General features: G+C 41.8%; 1 protein-coding gene across 2 annotated transcripts in view; it reads right to left on the reverse strand.

Annotated features, from left to right (window-relative positions):
• Positions 1-3178: 3178 nt before the first annotated feature.
• The window catches only part of tmem108 (transmembrane protein 108), a 44999-nt gene continuing 25164 nt past the window's right edge, over positions 3179-23013 (reverse strand). For both annotated transcript variants that reach the window (XM_022767233.1, XM_022767234.1), the window contains exons 2-5: positions 21738-21821; positions 9026-10330; positions 7946-8097; positions 3179-5849 (exon numbers count right to left, since the gene is read on the reverse strand). In XM_022767233.1, the coding sequence (XP_022622954.1) occupies positions 5733-5849; positions 7946-8097; positions 9026-10330; positions 21738-21777 (1614 nt within the window). In that variant the 5' untranslated portion in view covers positions 21778-21821 and the 3' untranslated portion in view covers positions 3179-5732. The remainder of the gene's footprint in view (positions 5850-7945; positions 8098-9025; positions 10331-21737; positions 21822-23013) is intronic.

The raw sequence follows: 23013 nt of genomic DNA on the forward strand, positions 1-23013 counted from the left end.
TATCGCAGTCCACTCAGGGTGTTTTCTTCTCTAACTAAATTATTATGTTATTGCCATGAATCTGGCCTTAAAATTAAACAAAGCATTGCTTTTACTTACAGGCCTATTCAAAAACTAAATCCTGGAAGTTTGTTTTTGAGATCCATGTGACAGCTCAATAGACATTTCAACTCACCAAAAATGAGAAACAAAACTTACATACGACAACTGGGTCATACATTGGTTTTGAAACTTGATGGTTAATAAGTTTTAAGTGGGAAGCAAAGTTGCCCTGCTGGAAGGGGATTTCCACCAACCTGGTAACCCAAAGTTGTTATTACTAATGAATGTGCTGGGATTAACCCTCTAGAAGGCCCAGGGGCAAAATGTTTGTTGTTCAAGTGCCCATGTGGGACGCCCCGACAACACGTGAGTAGCTTCACTAATTTCTCCAGGACACTCACAGAAAGAGCCAACCAGGACTCTACAGTTGAAATGATGAGTTTATTGACAGAATGTGTTTGGGAACAATTTTGATAAATGATTAAATTATAAATAAGTTTTCAGCAAAATGCCAAACAAATTCAATGGTACCGACATGCTAAAAATCTGAGTATTTTTTGCTTTTCCCACAGTTTTGTCCTTAATATTATAGCGAGAGACTCAACCATCTACAAGTCGAAAATAGCGGAACCAACAGTCAACCTTGAGAATTTAATCCGAGAGTCTCTACAAGTGGAAGGAATAATTATCAACAGGGTACTTTTGGTCAATGATAATAATTAATCACTGATTGCTGTATCTTTAAACTTCTCGTGATGCATCGAGAAATAAAATAACTACCAATTGCAACGCGTGAGATGTTGCATGTTAGGCTCGGTTAGTTTAACTTCATTTGAGCAAAGGACCCATACAAGTCTGCTGAGCCCTATTCTTCTGTTTGCGCATCACTTTCTCCGAGAAAACAACTATAACGACAGAAAAGTCATAGCAGCAATATGCAGAAGTTGTGAGTATCTATTGTGCGCCTTATAAAAATAGACTAGACACAGAGACCCTCTTCAAGACCTTGGTCCCACAGGACAGAGGATGGCGGACGCAACCATAGAACCCTGGGGCCTTCTGGGGCCCGCAGTACTTGAGAGGCACGTAGATTATGGTGATGGCTGATATTTGGGCTAAAGAGGAACAAGGGAGTTGGCCTCCAAGTCTGTAAAAGAGATTCGTTGATTCTATAAGTTTTTTATCCATTCATTTCTAAAGAACCAAAAGAAGACTTTTCTTTTTTTTAGTCTAGCAGAAGGCATTAAAGCGCATTTAATGTAATATCACCTTATTTACCTATCACCATACACTAACTACAATCATTGACTACTTGCAGTTTATGAAATTAGCCATTGCCTTAAAATGAGTGTTGTTATGGCGAGGTATAAGAATTATATACAAGTCTAATCTTCATTTAAGTTTTATGATGTATTAATTTTATTATTAATTTAATGCTTACATTAATCGTTCATGTTAATCTCCTGTGTCTTAATATTGCGTGACCTTTTCATTGTTGTTGATATAAGGCTCATTTATTATGAACACGGTTTCAGGGTAGAGGTCTTTCCGCGGTAACGGTACAGAATTTGTCAAATAGCCCTGCATGGCATTGGTTGACAGGATAAGCTAACGATATTCGGTTATCAGCGGAAGCCAGCGGTGGGACACTGTTATTCAGCCTCCTGAAAAGAATTAAACTGCCAGAATAAGAAGTCAACTCCGGGTGTCTTTCCTTCCACGTTTTGACCTATGCTCGTCTACAGCCCTGCCGAGAGGTGCATCTTCTTCACACATTTCACTTGCTCGGTTAGCTAACTACTTAACATTACTCTTTTGAAAATGGCGGATGTACCACCGAGAAGAGCCTGGACGATTTCTTTGCCAAGCGGGATAAAAAGAAGAAGAAACGAGAAAGGAGAAGGGCAGGAGTCCCGCCCGCCCACGCCATGTCGGCTGTGATGATAAAAGGACCAAAGAAGGCAGAAGGAAAAAATCGGACGAAAAACGAGAATCACATGACGCACAGCAGATTTGAGAAGGTAACCAAACGCCACTCTCCGTTAACTTTTCGCCTCGCAGCAACGTCTTTTCCACGCCACCAGTGTCTCGTATCAAATTTTGTATCCCCATCAACACATTTACCCCGCATGCCTATACATTTAGCCTTCTTGCTGAACAGTCGCAACGAATTTCTCTCAATTTAATTAAGAAAACTACGGATAGATGCTGTCACAAATGAGGTGTACAACGCCGTTGCTAGCTGTAGCATATCTGTTTAACCCTGGCACACCTTTCTGACGGTAACACAAGATTGATCTTCCCAGTCAGTTAGCACGTCTTTGATGTTTGCTCTTTATCTTGCGCACCGCTTATGGTATGTGAGTCGAGCTGTTTCAAAGTCGTGGTCATGAGCGTAAGCAATCAACATTTAAGACACCACTAAATGTAGCTATTCACCCTGACGCTGCGCCTTGTGTCTTGCATGGTAGCTGTCATACCCCTATTTTGATGATCGTGGCTTTCCAGCTAGGCCGAGCGCGCCCATTCTGGCATGCGAGCATGTACACAGTCTGTCTAGAAAGGAGGAGGGTAAATCAGGAACTCTAAATCGATAGAGTTTAAAAGACAAACTGAGCTGCTTACACAACTTATTTTGACTGGATATAACCTCCAAAAATGATTTTTAATAGAGGAAACTTTAAACTGCTGTGATTCTAACTCTTTGGAGGCACAAAAAAGACACTGTCAAAACTTGAACTGTCATGTTTTGCGTGATTTCAACTGTAAAAAAAAAAAAAACACTCACGTCAAATCAAGCCTCTCCTCAGCAGTAAAGCAGGCTTATAAACAGATTAATGAACTGACGTCATATTCCCAGGGCCGGAGGTCACTTGACCAGATGCAGCACAAAGAGAAAATTCCAGCTCACTACATCAATAGATGTGCTGCGGTCAGCAAGACTGTTTACACTGCTTTGTTACATAACCAACAGGTGTGATATCTCACTCGCACGTACTGTAGGTTTATTGCTTGAAATCACTGTTTTGGACTTAACTGTCCAAAATCAGTCAGCCATGGCAAAATATGAGGAAGCGTGCCTGTTGATTAAATTCAATTTTCAAGAGAAGAAGTCAACCAATCAGAATAGTCAGTGTTTTTTGTTTGTTTTATTGCTCAGCAGTAAAAAGTACAGTGTATACTACAGTACAAAAAATACATAATGTTGAACACTGCTCCACCGTGCCACTGAACGTTTTGTAAAATATCCACTTTTTCAGCGTGCAAAACAACAAGCCCAGCTGTGAGCATCCAATGCAGGAAATATCAATATGTTTAACCGTGTTATTCACCACCACCGCTTGAATCAGTGATTTCAGAACAACATCGCACAATGCAGAAAATCTTTAGCGACAATAGAGGCAGGCAGCATTGATTATTGAATAAAACTGCAGCAATGCAAAGTAAAACAGAAGATCGAAGGACCACAGGTTCGATAATTGAACAAAATATTCAAACGCCTCTGTATGTGCTCACAGTAAATATTCAGCATACATTTTTTGTCTCAGTGTTTTCATTGGTCAAGATTTTTGAGAGCCTCTAACACATATTATGTGGTCCAGCAACTGATTGACAATCATTCAACATTTCAACAAACACAGTTGGCATTGCATGGACAAACACGTTATTTATGGAGGGAGACACTTCTAGTAGCAAGGGATGGTCTAATCGTTTCCTACAGTGCTGAGAAAATCTTTCTCAAACTGGGCTATAACCAGTAGCCACTCCACGATACAGACAAGAGACAGACAGACAGAAAGACAAACATACAGGGGCACACACACAAACAGACACACACCGAGAAACAGATCAAACGCTGAAAGTGATACAAAGTCTTGTTTGACTTAAAGTAACAGTGATATTTGGTTAAGGGGGCAGCACATTTCAACTCATTCGTCCACCCTTACACACTCTACTGCACACTCACACAGTATGCTTACATGCATGAACGAGACATTCACACATACACATACTGATATATAAAGGGCCAACATAAAGAATTAAGACATCTATGTGGTCCCTCCTAAGAGAAGCTGGTGACACATGAGGGCGAAAGCCATTTTAAGTCAGCTCCATTTGACTGACAGATGCACCATCATTCATAACTGCAAGATGTAGACCCCATATCATCCAAATAGTCCACTCTAATTAACCATTAAAATCTGGGCTCGTATTTATCAAACTGCTGAGAAATAAAACTTAAAGTCCTTCACTTTTACTCCTTCTTTCAAACTTAACAATAAAACCAATTAATCAGTTATTTTATGACTTAAAATGCTCTTAACTTAAGGAGAGGTCCTTTTAAATTGGTTAAAAGAGGTGACCTTCAGCCTAGAAAATGTCAGTACAGAGACGCAGCTTAACACACACACCTTCTGTGTCATGTTTTAAAGTGACAATATCATCGTCCATGATGAAAAATATGCTAACTCTATAAGTCATAATCAGGTAGGTTTAGACTAACATTTGCATATGATAGGATGTTAACCCAACTTTTCTTTACTTTTCCTGCATTTATCATCAGGGTTGCAAACAACAAACTGGCTCTCATATTGCTTTGCAGCCACTTTCCATGCATCTTCATTGTCTGCACTTGTTAGTGTGGTACTAAATTCTTCTTATTATATTATGTTGTCTCTTATGTACCTTCTCTAGCATCAGCAAATTTCTTTCTTCCTCCAGTTTTGTTATCTTTTTGTTTACATTTCATCCCATTTCCTATTATCTAATCCTTATACATAGTACATATACAGTATATCCTGTACTTGTAACCTTTTTCAACCTGCTTTTAATGTCAGATTTTATGTTTTGTTCTATTCTGTCGCTCTATAAATAAAATATATTATTACATATCATTATTATTATATAAAAAATATTGTATATTATAAAAATATGAGAATATTGTCCTTCAGATTTTAATTGCTACTGGAGATACTAAAAAGGATTTTACACAAAGAAAAAGAACTTTAAAAAAATCAATATCACATATGCATACTAATATATCATTGAGGAAAATATAAGGATGTTTTCTAAAGAATGAACAATGGGGCAGATGTAGGTTAAATCCTTGTCTACGAGAGTTGTCCATGACGGTTACCACTCTCACATTTCAGTTCTCCAACTTGATGGCATTTGTAACTTTCTTAGAAGTTTGATAAATACAGACCCTGATTTCATATACAGTATTTTGCAAGTACATATTTTAGGTGCTATATTCAAGTTCAACAGGCTATAAGTATTTTGGGATTGATTTTAAAAGGAAAAATAAAATTACAAAGAACAGCTTAAATGCTTCGATAGCACGTTTCTCTCTCTAAAGCAGATTTCGTGTGGCAACATCCACAGTGCACTCACCATCAAGCCACTGTAAAGAAACAAAACCACATATACTCTGTATTTTATAAAGACAATAAAAACCTTTTATCACAATTAAGCCTTTTTTGTAGAAAATGTACATCAGAAAAATATGCAGGTGCATCCTCATAGTAAATAGTGTCTGTTTACATCACTCTCCTTTCAGGTTGCTCTTTGTGTTTATAATATACAGTATAAAGTCAAAGTCTCTGAATATTTACCACATATATAAAATAGACAACAACAGCAGGGGGAGTAGGAGAGAAGAATCCAACAGTGTCTCTCGTTTTCTGTCTCTAGATGGCAGAAGCTTTGTCTCTGTTGATGAAGAGGGTCTCCTGGCAGAAAGGGTTAACCAGGACCACACTGCTGCCACTGTAGTCTCCATTAGGGGGTAGACAGGTGTCATGCTCCTGCAAATGCACACACATACACGCACGGAGAGAAAATTAACGCTGGTTGCTAACTGTTAAAACAATAGCTGTGATTCCCCATTAAGGCACACGCTGCAGTCTACTGTATCTAAGTCAGTCTACAGGCGAGGAGCAGCGTCAGACAATTTAGTGTGGAAAGCGAACGGAATAAAAAAATATAGGTTTTGTGCACCCCGGGGCTTTTAAAGGCGATAGTGAACAAAGATATCTGACAAAGCTAGATGAATAGAGATGTAAAGGGAGGCAGAGGGGAGGCAGAACATGTAAAAGCTTCGTGATTGCAGAGACAAAAGGGAGGGATGATTCAGAAGAAACAAGGTAACAGAGGGACTTAATGTGTGTGTGTGTGTGTGTGTGTGGGGGGGGGGGTTGTTTATGGTGAGTCAGCAGTAATGAGGCAGTGCCGGAGGAGGGGGGGGGTGTGAAAAGCAAAATAATTTGTTTTACAGCGGGAATGAGGCCATTTTATCAGCAGGATCCAATCAAATCAAATTAATACTGTCATTTAAGGTTTAGGATAATTTCCCCCAGAGCTCTCTCATTTACCTATAGCACCAGGGAAGCTATAAGGCTGCTGCTCTACAGAGACAGGAAAAGCAGGGGAAAACAACACCTGGGTGTCACCAGGGGCATCCTATACATGATCCAACCTCAGCTTCCCTCTCCTGATGCCCCCACAGGCGGCAAAGGAATGCAAATAGTGCAACGGTCGAGGGATAAAAGAAAGGAGACACACAGAGTGAAATGGTCACTGGACAGAAGATGATAACAACCATGCAAACTGAACAAAGCAATGATTAATCAAAATGATATCAGAAAGAAGAGGAGGGAGATTGCAGCTTTAACACTTACTAAAAATCCCTATCACTGTCATATACTACAACATCCAACAGATGGTGCTGTAATGCACCAAAAAAACTGCACGAGCTGTTCCACAGCTAGAATCCATTATCATTGGGCAAGCATGTCAACCTTTGGCCTTTTAAAGTAATATGAGAAACATTGTCTCTTTATGAAGCCAAATCATCCACTAAAACTATAGGTTAAATAATGAAATATGTTAAGAAGAGCACAGTCACAAAATCATAAATATACAGTACAATATACAGTGCATAAAGTGCTAAACTTTAGACAAACTATGGTCAAAGATAGGATGGACGTACTGTGAGATTTACAATCCTGTAAATAGATTTTAAATATGTACAATTTGAGGAGGTAAATTAGACATAGATATAAAAGACATTCCTGAAGGGCAGCTGTGTTCTTAACAATGACTTCGTGTCATTCAGTTTAAGAATCTTAAATGTGCTTTTTTGGCTTTTTAATGATTTTACAAGATTTTTGTTGTGGCGAGATTTCCGAAAAGACAGAATACCCTGTATCGTTTCTGATATGATCACCCAACCTTCTGAAACATTCCCCTTTTGAATTTGTGGGTCTGTTTAATACGATTTGCCAAGTGATCATCTTGTTGCTGTTGCTGTCTTGGGAGCTCGTATCGACTGGGCACCTTTTGGTGCAGGACACTCAAACAGATGCATCAATCAATGTAGACCGAGGGAATTGATAAAGACTGTTAACCTGCAACCTAAGATGACCTGTGTTTACAGCACTGTATGTTGTTTAACATCTAAATCCACTCTCATTAATTCACAATGAATGAACTAATAATTTACTAATAATGATCATCACACCAGCTAAATAACGCCATATTACTAGCCTGTACCAACACATTTGGTTGGTATAAGAGTTGGATATTTTGCAGAGAAATTGCATCAAGTGGATTTGCTATTCTCTGAATTTAAAATACTAGATGTGAAAAATCAGAAGGATCTAACATTTTCCCTGCAGGGGTAGCATCCCTATAAATCGTAGTAATACAGTGTCATGCTCAAGTGCACTTCAGCAGGCCTCGGGGCTTTGCTGACAGGGAAGATTGGACATTGGATCCTCTTGTTCTTTCCATACTCATTAAAACCATTCTGCTGACTGATAGTGAAACATCAAGTAAATGTCCCACCACTTGAGTGTGCAGTGTTGTATACTAATAGAGACACTGTGCCAGTAGTTTGTACCTCGCTCTCCAGAGTGTGTATCTCTCTGGGCAGTTCCACAGCGTGCCTGCTGAAGTAGTCCATGGTGATGGCGTTGTTCCAATAGCTGAGGTTGTTCTCCTGACTTGACGACTTCTTCTTCCTCCTCATACAGCACACGGTCAACAGCACAGCTACAGCAGGCGGAGGCAGGAAAAAGGAAAATGAGGGTTAGTACAGTAGTTGGAAGAGCTGCTGCTTCAAATAGCCTCTGGAAGCGCCCACGCGAGCTGTTCAGGTAGCGGCTGTCATGATTCTGGAAAATATGCCACTGGTAGAATAAACTGAGGTGGAAAGAAAAAACATCCACCAGGAATTGCTTAGAAATGGCTACTGGTGATGTGCCTTGTAGTCATTTTGAGTTAAATCTGAAACAACTATGCTGTCAGTCAAAAACAAATGGCAGCTACATATGTTCAGGAATCATACAAGAAAATAATATACTTATTTTCCATCTCTAACGAACCGCAAAGCAAAATAAAGTGCCAAAAGGGCTTGATACAAAAAGACTCTTGGTCCTTTGCTTCCATTATGCTATTGTACTGTCTCCAGTTTAATGCAACAAGATCAGACCTTGAAGGTCGTCTGGTGTCTGTCAAAAGAAAGAAAGTTCTCTTAAAAAAAATCATCTTTACATTTTGAGAAATACTTTTCTTTCTTTCCAAGAGTTAGATGACGAGACGGATCACTCTCTTATCTGTCAGTAAAATATGAAGCTACAGCTAGCAGCCAATTAGCTTAGCTTAGCAAAAGGAAACAGCCGACTTGTCTCAGTCCAAAGGTAACAAAATCTCCCATCAACAGTAATGAACACATTTATCTTGTTTGTCTAATCCTTACACTGAAGTATAAAAATGTCAAGTTGTAATTTTACAGTGGGTTATGTGTTGGACTATTTCTTCAGTCTTTATGCTGAGATAAACTGTGGTGGTGTCGATCTTCTCATCTAACCCTCACCAATAAAGCAAATAAGCCAGTTTCTGAAAATGTCAAACTATTCCTTTGTATAGGACTTTTTTCAAAATCAAGTCAAGGTCAGCCAGCTGCTCTGACTTTACTTACAACAGGAGGACACAGGCACGCTGATGGCCAGCACAATCCACACAATGTCCATCCTGCTCAAGCAGATGGTCATGCGGGACGGCGGGGAGTCAACGGTGGGGCCTGAGCTGTTGCTGGGTGTCCAGGGCTCCTGGGTGGTGGCAGGCACCTGCCTGTTCAGGAAGTTCCTGCTGGCTGTGGAAGGGGCCTCCGAACTGTTCCCCCGAGCAGGGGGCTCCTCGACTGAACTGCTGTTAGACAGCAGCCCTCCAGATGTAGTTACATTCCCCAACGAGCGTCCCAGAGGGGGATTGTCTGTGCCGTTACCTTGAACAACCTGACCATGCCCCTCCTCAGTGGTGGTGTCACTGGGAGCAGTGTGGTTGTCTGGGCTGACTGTGGGAATCTGCGTTTTGAGGCTCGGCGCAGTGGACAGGGCTGGAGTGGACGCAGTGGAAGTTAGATTCTCTGGTGGGCTCTCGACTGGGGAGACAGACCTTGCCTCTGGGTCTACCACCAGCCCAACAGTGGGGGGCTCGTTTGCCTCATGCACCTCCCTCAGGGTGATGGCGTGGTGTGCAGCCACCTCTGCGACACCCTGAGCATGCTCTCTGAGTTTCAGGCCAAGCGCAGGGTCACCATCTATTGATGAAAGGGACAGTGAGGAGGGGTGCAGATCTGGAACATGGTGGCTGGGGTAAGTGGGTTCCTCCACGCTCAACTTCTGAGGCTCTACATGGTGTGCGGCGAGCGTATCTCCTCTGTCTGATCCAGAGCTGGACATAAGAGCCAGGGGGTTTGGAGCACCTCTGGCAGTAGATTCCACATCTATATTTGGGACCACTGTGCTGAGAAATTTAGGGCTGCTGCTGCTGGCCTGGTTAGTGCTGACTGTAACTGGGTTATGGACTTGAGGTACCCTGACCAATTTGTGCATGTGGCCTTGGTTTACAATATCAGAGCTCGGCTCCTGGGGCTGATTAACCCAGCTTTCAGTGCTCACAGTGTTCAGGGCGACACTATTTGTGTCATGAATAGGAGGATCTTCATGGGCCAGGCTGGAGGTTTGGGTGGTGTGAAGCCAGGCTGACGTGTGGAAGGCGACAGTAGGGAGGATGATGTTTGTGGGTTGAGCGCCACCTTTGGATGACCACTCCCCACTACTGGAGCCTTCCTGATGCCAGTTCAGGTGCGGAGGTTCGGGGGGAGACAGGGGGTTGCTGTGGGCGGCTGCCATGGAGACAGAGTCCTGGGACGTCTGGCCGAGGTACAGCTCCTGTGCTGATGACACCAGTCCTACTAGCAGTGCTAGGAATGCTAGAACACCTGCAGAGAAAAAGACAGAAAGCTGACAGTTAGCACATGATAATAAAGAACATCCTTTAGCTTCATCGTGTAAGTGTGTATTTTCAGCATGTCGTCCACCAATGCATCGTTTCTCCCACGAATCCCGCTTTGCATAGCGAGACAGGAGCGCAGCACGGAAGCTGAAACTGACGGCTCATGTGTTCAGACGAGACACGAAGCCTTATCTGGCATTCATTGCACCCTTCAGCCTTTAATCTAATGAACCACTGTGTTTGTCAGTCACCTAGTTTAACTAGATTGCTTTATTAACTGCATTATTCACTAGACGGGTTCCACTGTGTGTAACCATGCACGGATGAGGTGGCAGCTGTCTCTGTCTTTAGATGCAGTTCAAGCAAAGCAGTTTTAAATGCTTCAGTGAGCTCACTTTCCCCCAGGATAATAAAATAACAAGGAATTATTTGATTTTGATTTCCAAATAACACCACACAAAAATCACTGAAAGTATAAAATGGGATGAGATTCATTATTTTATTCCTCAGCCAGCTTTAATAATTTTGTTAATTTTCCATATTCCTTTGCTATCAAGATCCAGCATTGCCAAAAACATGTCAGTTCTCCTGGCCAGTAAGACACAAAATGACATTTTTACAGTGAACACAGTTGACAAACTGTGGCTATTTTGACACTGTGACTATTAGTCACAGTGTCAAAATAGCCTACTTAGCATGCTAAACCATTTCAGAGAGCCTGACAGATTCTCTTTCCTGAGCTCAGTCCCATAAGGAGGCTGTGTAGTGACAAGCCATTAGCAGGTGCCTGTGGGGAATATCGGTCCTATTATGCTATCCAGACAGCAAGAAAGTCATAGAGGGAGGGATGTGGAAGGGTTTATTAATTTCCCCTTTGCTCCCTCCCCTCCATCCTTTATTGACACTGTTAAACACGGCTAATGTGACACATTAGCGGAGCTCCCATTGAGTCGTTTCTACGCATTCAGCTGAGAAAAGAACATGCATTAACACAAAGCTGCCATCATTTAAATTCCTGTCTGAATGAGGTTATGTAGCATGTTCCTGCCACAGGACGATAAGCTGAAGACAGTGTGAGAATGTGAAATTAATGAATTTTATTATTGTTGTTATTAACTTATTGCTTAAAGCGTGAGGCTGGTAGTAGCCTGTACTTTTCTGATTGTCAACAAATCCTATGAAGAGACCAAAACCAACAATGCGTTAGCTTGCCTCTCAACATGTTTTGACTCCTCAAACCTGTCTGTGGCACTCAGCCCCAAAGCAAATCATTCCTACTGAAGATGAAAATAGGTCACAAATAAGCTTTGCGTTTGTTTTGTTTTTTTTTGTCATTCTTTATCAAATGTAACTCAGACAGGAAGAAATAGCACATTCTTTGGGGACCATTTTCAGCTGAGGAGTAATACATTTTTGGTTTGCTTCTGAGCGTTTATGGCAGCAGGCCTAAAAAGGATTAAAAAAACACCAGGGTGCCTGTGTTTGCAGTTATGAAAGAACATGCTGTCCAATGGAGCTCTACGGCAGAAAGGAATAAGATATATCAGGCTTTGGCTACACAGACAATACCTGTTGATAGGATCAAGTTCATTGTTGGTTTCACTGTTTTTAATGGGATTTGTTGAAAATAAGAAAAATGTAGAATATTGCCGGCCTTATAAAGAATGCTTATACTGAGCTGTGCAGCCGTGCAGGAATGCCAAAGGCATTTATTAAAGACTAGTTTGAACCCCCCCCCCCCCATTTTTAAAGCTATTCAAGAGGATGCATAAAAGCCACGATATATGTATACTGTCAAGAAATATATGATAATAAGCAACAGTCTTTCTCCGTGGTCCTGGATGAATATCTTGTGTCAAAGAAAAGCCTCAAGACAAAAACATTTTTTAATATATGGACGTGCAGAGGTGGGTATTCATGAGGTTTCTAGAATTGAGGGCTCTGGAGGGAAAGAATTGTAAGTATAGTGATCAAGGCTGCATTGTTTTGACAGTCATAAACCCCCCCTAAAAAAAACAAGAGTCATACAAAACACACAGTCTAAAGCAACCCATGTGACCTAGATGTTGTGGCCATCGTTTAACTACGCTGCTCCGTCAGTAGCTATGGAAACCAAGTTTCCATTTCCAAGAGAGAGGAGAGAGGAGGAGAAGGAGATGGGAGAGGAGGTGGGGAGAGAAATCTGTTGAACATCTAAGAAAAAGGGAACAAAAGTAGCAGCTCGAGCATTAGTCAGTATCAGTAATCTCTAATTTTCTTTACCATAAAGCTTCTCCCTCTCTTTCTTCTTTGTTCGCTGGGGGATTTAAATAACACCACAGCAGAACCCTAAAGCACTGACTATTTAAACTCAGCCTCTGAATCATTAATCATATTCCTCCATACTCAATCACACAGACTACCAGGATAGAGGATCCGGGCCCTGTCTTCCATTAACCAAGCCTGTCACGTCTCTAATCCATGGAGCTCCACTCCAGACCCATATGTGAGGAGATAACACACATGGTCATCCTTGATTTATGACTGCTCGTCTTTCCTGAGATGATCCTTGAGGCAGGGAAGCGGAGCACAGACAAACCCAACCTATCAAAGCTCAAGTGTCTGGGTTATTGTTGATCATTAGTAACGTCACATTAGGGCAAATTCTGAGGATAAAGCTCTTTGAATCTGAATAATAAATAAAACGACACAAAACTATAGGTATAATAGATTACATACTAACTTTTTAGATATGAAAGGTACATCACATGTCACTGTAATGTGGAGCCTTAAAGCTGCAAGCAAGGGAAAGAAATAATTATGTTTTTCAATGCTAAAAGAAGCAGATAAAAGAGATAACAGAGGCCATTTAAGAGCGAGGAAGATTATCATGCTGTGTTCCGGCTTGAGTCACACCTTCAATCAGTACCCAGAACCTGGCTGTCACAAGCAAGCAACCCGACACTCCGCTGCTAATGAATAAAACATCACACCCAGACTCCTTTTGCAAACTAAGTTATATCAGAAATGAGCTAACTAAATGCTCAGGCACACACACACACAAACAGGAACACATTCTTCTAATTTGTCCAGATGATCAAAAACTAGGCAAAAAAACATGTGGTTTCAGCCTGATCTGTAACCAACATGGAGATTAATATTTATTTAGGACTTTGCAGTTTAGTCATATCATATTTTATTAAAGATCACATCTAAAATGTTAAAGGGGAGGTTGGGACTCTCGCTTTTTAAGTTTGCTTGCACTCAGACATCTGACTGCACATATATTCATTAGTGCTGAATTTGTAGTGAGGATAAAACAGGCCATTAAACTCTGTTTCAGATGTCGCGTTGGGTTCTTAGGTTAATTATTTTGTATGTTTTTAAGTGGGGACTCTTTGTTTGACTTTGGCAGGAATCACTCACTTGTTTTACTTCTTATTTAGCCTTTGACGTCCTGCAGAGTTATACAATAGCTAGCTATACACAGGAAAACAGGCTTTAAAAAAGTAAATAAATAAATAAAAAAAACAGTGACAAGGCATGGTTTCTATCAGTGGCCCTTAGAAAACTGCCACCAACTGAGCGGCTCAGTTTGCTTTAATTGACAGGTCTAATAAATAAAAAATAAACAGGACACGGAGCAGTAGCTTCTCTAGTAAAAACAGCTTCTTAAATTTTTATCTAAAACATAAAAACAGCTTAAACAGCAACTCAAATACAAAAATACTAACTAGCTAATTTACTGAGAATATCCATATATAAGCTATCATGACATTGTGGCAGTGTGTCGTCCCCCCCCCGCTGCTGTGAGTTTGTCCTTGATTGTTTGTAGACAGAAACACGTCCATTTTGACCTGTACAGTATCTGTTATATTGCTGAGTTTCTGTGTGTGCGTGTGTGTGAGTGTGTGTGTGCGTGTGCACGCAGGGATTACATGTGTATCCGTGTGTTTTTCCACATGCACTGTGTTGCACTCTGAGGCAAATGGGTGTAATTTGTCACAGCGTCTGCGCGCCTGGCTGATGGAGTGAGAGCGTAAGCAGGGTGAACACAGACAGAGAGCCTGGCCCTGCCTCCACAAAGACATGCAGCTGAGAAGCAGGCGCAGAGAGTGAATTAACAAGAGAAAATGATTGAAAAGGCCCAAGAAGCGAACTGAGCTTCATGAACATCCATTATTGAGTCGAAGCACTGGGAAGAACGTGAGAAAATTGGATGGAAAAGGGAAAGAATAGTGAGGGCGGACAGGGTGAGAAAACGTGCAAAGAGGAGGCCAGAGCCAGAGGCGTTTCATCAGTGATAACACATGGACAAAAGCAAAAAGGCCGGATTAGACACATTAGACCATGGACCAAAAAGGACATTCAAAGGAAAATAAGGTGTGAGAATATAGTAGGCACTTTCTGAAACATTTGTCTTGCTCAGCAGCACCTATCTAATCAGCATGAATTTTTTTTCCACTATGGTTCCTGTTGGCTGTTTTTGGCCTGACATGATATTTTCTCACAGGCACGAAAAACACCCACAGAAAGAGTCAGACTGTTTTCAGTAGTGATGACGCGAGGGACGAGGCACACAACAAGACTTTTCTGGATCTTTTCTCAAAGGAGGACAAAAAAAAAAAAAGGCAATAACTGGTGTGAGTAGATTTCAGTAATGACATTGAATAGCAGGTCTTTCTCTTTGTCCTTCTACTTATCGGCTGGGAAGGTGACACGCAGCAAACATTGTTATCACTCACACCAACCTGTTGCCCTCACTATCTGTATCACCCAACTGATCACTTCAGAATAGCACATGCTAATATCATGGAGACAAACAGCACCAAGGTACAATTACAGTGAGATTATACCCTTAGTTATTTGACTAATGGCGTCAACCTGTTTTCCACTAACTAAGCTGAGGGTGTATGGAGGGAGGGGCTATATATGCAATAAACCTGCTGAATTAGGTCTCTTTTGAATGAATAGGAAGCCGGTGACATTCGTTGAAGTCCTCCATTGATGCCATCAGGCCCATCAATAAATCATGTTGCAAAGCAGGGACCTGTGCACTGATCCAGCACAAGCTTTGTCCCAACAATTGTTCACTATTAGACTCAATGTCAGGGGACAGGGGCCACAGCGGCTGTCACTGACTCTACAGTCACATAAAAACAACATTTACTCCTGATGATGAAATTCTGCATTCCCCCCCCCCCCATGGATCAACTCATAAGATAAGACTTCATTCCAGATGAACGGTATTGTTGAAGCGCACTGCATCATGACTCTTCCGGCCTCATCAATCATACCAGAGCACTTAGTGTGCGGTATGCAGGCGATCAGTGCTTATGCACCAGCCTGGCCGCATGATCAATCCTAAGGGGGGGTGGGGGGGTTTCATCATGGAGGGTGGGATATTTATCTTTTCTTTTTTTTTTTGCAGGGGTCAACTCATGCTACGTGCTATGGAGAACGATGTGGCTGGAACGTGCACAGCGACAATCTGCCGATGAAGTGTGTGCTGGAGCCAGGCTGGTTGTGCCGCATCGGCAGTGGGCAGCTGGCAGTGGCACTATTCGAATTGGAGGCTCCACAGGAAGCCAAAAATAGAAGCTGCAAAATCATCCATCAATAAGGCTTGTGACGGTTCGTCAGGCTGTTCTTCTGAACTGTTACTGCTCTGTCATCTCCCTGCTCAGGCAGCATGACGGGGAATAACGAAAAGAACTGTAACACATCCAAAGAGAGTCTGGCCAAGGTCACTTGAATAAATGAATCAAACTGCATCTGTATTAAGATTAAATATAAGATAATGTAGCATTAAGATGTCTGTTAATGTTCTGTTTTATTATTGCTCTGCTTGCTTATTAATCTATTTATAACTTAATTAATAAATTAATTTCAATTTCAAAACATGTGTCCAGGTACAGATGAATTCAGTCTTGTTAATGTTTGTTAATCTTTGTTAATGTGCAATGACCCTTACAAAACAAAAAAAGATGTAACATTTGATTGCACTTGTTGACAGTAACAACCTGGATCATCTGTCCTTCAGCAGACTACCATAAAAAATGAAAGATGATTTCCAAACTGAACAGCTGGTGTCATGATCTTGTTCGTCTGGATCGGGCTGCAGAAAGGGTATCATCATTGGTAAAAATTTAATCTTAACAATAGCATAAATATTTAATTCTTTTTTTTTTTTTTTTCTTTCTTTCAGGTTCAGACTTAGCTCTCAGAAACTAACCAAGGCTTGCTCCACAATGTTGCATGAACCCACAAGTGAGTTGATTTATCGACAATATTGGTAGGTAACTTGTCATCTCATCTTTGTGGAGGTTTTGTTACACTTACGAACAGGTTGAGCAACGGCTCCGTGTATTTGGTCATTTAGTGCCACATCTGTTTGTTGGCAATATTCTTAAGTGAAATAAAAACGAAAAAACCCCAAAAATCTCTCTTTGAATTCCTTTAGAGAAAATTTTCTTGGCTGAAATTGAACCCCCTGGAGGCTGCTGCAGAGAGAGAGAAATGACAAAGCATGATAAAGACCTATGCAATTTCTTTATGAAATGTGAATGATGAAGAATGAGAATGTTTTTTTGTTTTTTTTTGTTTTTTTATGAGCCTGACCCATGAAACTAGACTGAAGGTATTAGAATAACAAATGTATGTTTAAACAGTGTGTGTCCAACAATAACAATTAAAATGCCCTTGAGCAAGACACAGACCCTCTGCCTGTGCTCTCATTCCAAGTTGCTCTGGATAAAACCATTAATACCCGACATACATACTTAGTGCCTGAGATGTAAATGTCAAAGAAGTAAAGGGAATTACTATATGTCCACCTATTTCTCTAATTGGATAAACATACATAAGTGCTGGTTTAGATGCCCCTGGGCATTGAACCATAACCAGTAATTAAGGATGTCCTCCTCAGCACCCAACCGGCCCTCCATGGATCACATTTAGCCTTGTTTATGCTAATCACAACCACTCTACAGCAGCAGACAAACCTCCATGGGATTCCCCCCAAATCCCTCAGGGCAAATGGAGACGGTTTTATCTACAGTGCTCATCAGAATACCAATAAGCCTATATCAAACCATAGCAGCACACACACACACCATGGCTCCACTCCCTTAATGCAAAAATGAATCCATATCTCACTTTTGAGGATAAAGGCTGACAGACTCAAATCAAAGTAATCATAAGCCTTAAATGGGGAGTTTTGTTGAAGGTAGTCCAAGGCTTTGATTCTAAGCTTTGACGTACCGTCAGAGCGAGCCACAGAAACAGATCAGACCCATCAGCTTCAGGCGGACAAAACCCTTTATCAGCACACGGACTGTCTGGAGAGCTGTCTGACTAACTGCTGGTAAGATTGGATTATCACGCCTGGACAGAGCGCTGTCGGCCCAGACTGACTTCAATGGACCCACTGCACTTGTGCAACAATTACCACTACCAATGGGACTACTACAGTACTATTAGTACTACTACCTCTACTACTACTACTTGGTACAACTATTGCTACTACAGCACTACAACTAGCTTATCAACTTATCAATATCAGATGCTAATAACTAAACTAATAATAAATAAATATAGAACATAGATAACAATAAAATTAAAAATAATAAAAACAACTAACAATACTGCTGCTACAACTGTAACCCTCTATAACTCCTCATACTACTACTGCAGCAGTTGTTAGTATTACTACAAAGAACATTTACTGCTAACTAACCGCTAACTACCCACACTTCTGCAACCTCTGCTGCCATTACTACTATTACTACCACCATTAGTATTAATATCACTTCTGCTACAAGAACAGCTACTTCAAGTACTAGTGCCACCATCCTTTCTTGACTACTGTTACTACTGCAGCCACAGCTACTGACTTTTAGTATTTATAATTTCTTCCCCCACTACTACAAGTACTACTTCTTATACTACTTCCAATATAACAATTAGTACCACTAATAATGCCATTATTATTGATAGTAATACCACTATGACCATTAAAATGTTTCTGTTGCAGATACTAACCCTACTAGCTAGCAGCTAGCTACAGCAGAAATTAGGTCCTGCATTTTACCTAATCTTGGGGTTGTTTGACTTCAAGTTGTTATCGACTAATGCAACTGATTTAGTTATAATACCAGCACAACAGAGACCGCTACCACTACTACATCTGTCTTATTGTATGGTGGGCAAAGTAAAAGAGCATTACTCGTCCCTCTCTCACTACCACCAACAAGGCAATTCATTGAGGAATGAGCTTAAGCATCAACTGCTTTAGTTGAGCTGCTCAGTGGCCTGCAGATCAAACCGTGGGCAACGTCCAGGTTTTAATGTGAGTACAAACTGTTTGTGAAACTTCTGTGGATTAAAAACTCCTACCATACTTTTACTTCTACTGCTTGTCTTGCTGCCATTACTACTATCCATCCACCTTCTCCTACTGCTCTTCAACATGGTAGTCATACTCAGAGCCTCTATTGAGACTGTGCCCTGGGAACATAAACTGACTCATTTGAAATGTTGCCATTTGCTGATGTTCAAAATTGTTTTTTCTTCTGTGAATCACTTTGGTGACATTTTTTCTTGTACTTTTTGCCACACAGAAACACAAAAATGCACCTGCCACGCGATGAATCATAAGTCGGAACATGCATCAATCGATGAGTAATGATGTGTATTGTAACACTTATTCATCATTGACCATTGAAAGAGCTTAAAGTAGTGCTGCAGAGAAGTTTAGACGAGCAGTCACAATTTTTGAATTTGGGGGAAGGGGCCCATAAAGACTTATGCATAAGTGTTGTTTCCACTATTACAACAACTAATCATTCTCTTGTGTTATTCTCACTGCATCTTTGTGTCCATATTTTGTCATCTTTCATGAATAAAACCCTTCCTTATTAGGAATAACTACTTTCTTCATTCACACTGCTTGGTTGACTATCTATACAAATGCAGAGACAGAGCCGCTGCCTCATGGAAAGATGCATGGGTGTATAAATAGCATCATCTTTACAGTAGCACAAACAGACAAATTCTTTTGGTTTGTTCTTGGGTGTGTTCCTCTGCCACTCTGGGTAGAGTGTCTGTCCCGTGGGGAGGGAAACAGACAGATAGGGCACATCCTGTGGACCACTGGGACCGTCCCGTAGGAGGACTGGATGGGCAGAGTGGTGGAGAAGGCGGAGCGGGGTGGGCTCTACAGATGTGAGCCCCGAGATAAGAGGGAAAGCTTTCGCAACAGGATAATGGCTTCCTGTTTGAATGCTCCACAAATTGTTTGTCAGGTTGCAGCAGCTTTGAACAGAGACGTGTTTATCTGAGAATCAGGCGGCGGGAGAATGCGAAAACAAGAATAACAAAGAGTCCTTGTGCTGTTTACTGAGGTAATGATTTAGCTACAGCGACTGTGACAGAGGCAACAGATCTGACAGGAAGGAGAAACATTAAACAGGAAGTTGTTTGGAATCTGGGGGAGAACACTGAATTACAGGCCTGCAGTAAAACAACTCCATTAAAGCTACAGACACGTTTTCTGGATAATTTCAACATTTTTACTCGTGTTGGCAGCTTTAAAAAGACCACAAATGGTTGCAACATCACAAAGTCAGATTGGAAAGATTACTCAAGCCCTGTGCACTTATTTACTTCACACCAACCGGTCTTGGAAGCAACTGCCGTACTTGTCTGGCTTTGTTATGAAAGCCAAGCTGCCACAAATTTTAATTTGCTAGAAACAAAGGATAAGTTTCCTCCATTGACTCAAGTGTGTTATGTCCACACAACATGTTCGCATAAGTATCAAGAGCACTGACAAACAAGGAAAACAATGCCTGCCATGATGTGGGATCAATCCTTCTTAGTTCTCTTCTATCTGCAGCATCTCTTCTCTTGCCTGCAGTCTGAGGATATTAAGGCGCATCTGTCTCCTGCAGATGGCTGGGCCAGAGAGAGAAATGAGAAATGTCTCCGTACTGCACACAGACATCTCAGGTGGGCCTCTTAGCTCTGCACACTGTAAAGAGGCAACCCCTGGTGGAGTCGTAATGTGTCCGAGGAAACTCAGAACTCAGCTGGATCTCCGGCTGAACACATGAAAGCAAAAAGTGAGCAACTTCGACTCAGACTTCCTCTCTTTAGATTAAAACCACCGCAGAGTAACCTTGCTCCACCTCTGCTAAAGCGTAGAGCACTTCATTCACAGCAGTGCAGTCCGAGTTTATCACTTCTGAGGGATTGAGGCAGATTTGTCAGGGGCAGCCTTTGGCTCCACTGCCCTGAGGTGGAGCTTGGGGGTGCATACTAGATATCATCAGCCTGTTTAGCTAACTGTCCAGGAGCCCGGTGGGTCCCGGCCTGACCCCCATGTTCCATATTCATGTGACATTCTGTGCTGGTAGCCTGCCAGAGCTTTGTACATCCACTCCCAGAGCCTCGATCCTGTCCTCTGAATCTAAAGCAGCCCAGACTCAAAGAATAACAAGATTTAGCACTGTATGTACAGTATCTGATATCTACAAACCGGGGTAGCCTGAAGGCATTTAACAGGGTCTCCAGCAATAAAGGAACGATGTTTCATTCATGTACCGATAGGTCACCAAGAGAAGTAAGATTTGTAGTTACAAAAAGCATCTCCAAGTATCCACTCTATTGAAATGTCAATTAGAAAGACACCTTATTCCTGCTACTATTTACCTTTATCTGATCAATAAACTAATTAAACCATTCTAAAAGACTTATGACTAATGATCAGATGTCAATGTTTTGTCTGTCTCACAACAGAATAATGACAATGTCTGCTCTTTTGTTCAATGTCACATCCATGGGATATCAGCGTTAATGTAATAACCAGTTTCAAATCAGTACCATCATATCTATGGCAGGAAAACTAAAAAAATCCTCTGCTATGATTAATATTTTGTTTAACATGGTTTTCCCACATAAAAAGTGAAAAACTATGGAAAACTGAAGCACATCCACTCTTACTTCCTCACTGAGAAATTCTGGATCAGACCTTGTGCCCCGCCCACCCACCACCGCTGCTTGCGCTAGGTTGGCAAGTGAAAGAGCAGTGATAGAGCAGTGTGTATCAAGATGGTTAGCAGAGGAAACATGTTTGAGCCTCAGTCAGACCCAGACTCAATACCCTTATGTATATGTTGGCACACAGCAGCTCATATTTCTTATTATTTTATTAATGTTTCTCAGTTATTATACCAATGAAATTTACATGAGGCCTGTCAGAATGCCATTTGCAAGACAGTAACACAGCTCTCCCAGATACTTCCTGTTCTCTCTTTGCACATGCAACGCCCACTGGCGCTCTGGGCCTCTGGTTGCACACCGAGGACACCCTGTTGATGCCCTCCCAACTCCCCTCCCTTTGGTCCACTCACTCAGCAGCTGGCAGCGCAGGACCTGCAGGCTCGTCTTCATGGTATCATGTGATCCGGCTCCTCCTCCACAGTGCTCATGGTTCTCTAGTAAAGAGGAAAAAGGAAGAGAGGTAAGATGAAACTCAGCGCTCAGGTATCGAAATCACACTCAAGTCATGGTCAGGTGTCGGGGTGATATGCCGTGATTATGTCTGGGCAGGTTTAAGTAGACATGGAGAAGGAACAAGGGATTGTAGAGAAGATTGTGCAGCTTAACCTTGACAGTTTAATCCCTGTAATGACTGCCAGACAACAGTTACACCTCTCACAGCGGATGATATGAATTATACATAACTAATATTTCAAAATAAAAGCCCAAGTAGGACAGCAGTAGTGGTCAGCATCAGATGCTCAGCTTCTGATCAGCATTGGCATCCTACAGGGTGTGCTGGTCAGTAAAACCAATTACGGAGCATTAAACATTGACCAGTAAGCCTTGTTCTGACATAGCCACTGCGTGTGTGTCAGCAGGACAAGTACCCAAGGGTGCTCTTTAGGAGAATGACTCACTGATGGCCCTCTGCTAAATGAAAGGCCACACACACACACACACACACACACACACACACACACACACACACACACACTCCTCCAGGGGGTGACAGGAGATGTGTGAGTGTGTGCATGTGCATGTTTGCTTCTCTTCGAGGAAATGCCCTTGGGCAACACACATGCCCACAGCACTCACACACACACACACACACACACACACACACACACATACATACACACACCTAAGCACCCTTCACCCCACCTGCATGAATAATCTGTTGTGAGTGAGATGTGTGAAATTGGATTTGCGCCTCCTAGGACGAGGGGTCTGGTTGCGGGCAACCTGTGTTTCTGTGGGAGATGTGCGAGATGAGAGGGACAGACAACAGAAGCACAGGGTACTGATCCCTTCACGAGGCTTTATTTCTTATAAACGCAGCAACAGAGAGGAGGCAGCACACTACATCTGAGTCATCCGGTTTATATTGCCACCATTGTGGCAACCTTTTAATGCCTGTAAATTATGTGGAGCTATAAATCTGAACCACGCCAGCACAGACTACAAAAAGGTGGAACTAACAGCTGAATGTGTGCAGGCATGATGGAGGAATCTATCTACCTACCTATCCATGCAGCGACTGACTAATGACTGAACTGCACAACACAACACCAAGGCAAGAAATTTAACTGACTGACGGTGTGTTAGCTTCATGCGAGGGTGAAATCAAAGGCATGAAATAATGGG

The sequence above is a fragment of the Seriola dumerili genome, unplaced genomic scaffold (genome assembly GCF_002260705.1).
Source record: "Seriola dumerili isolate Sdu_G_001 unplaced genomic scaffold, Sdu_1.0 BDQW01001124.1, whole genome shotgun sequence".
In the NCBI taxonomy this organism is placed as follows: Eukaryota; Metazoa; Chordata; class Actinopteri; order Carangiformes; family Carangidae; genus Seriola; species Seriola dumerili.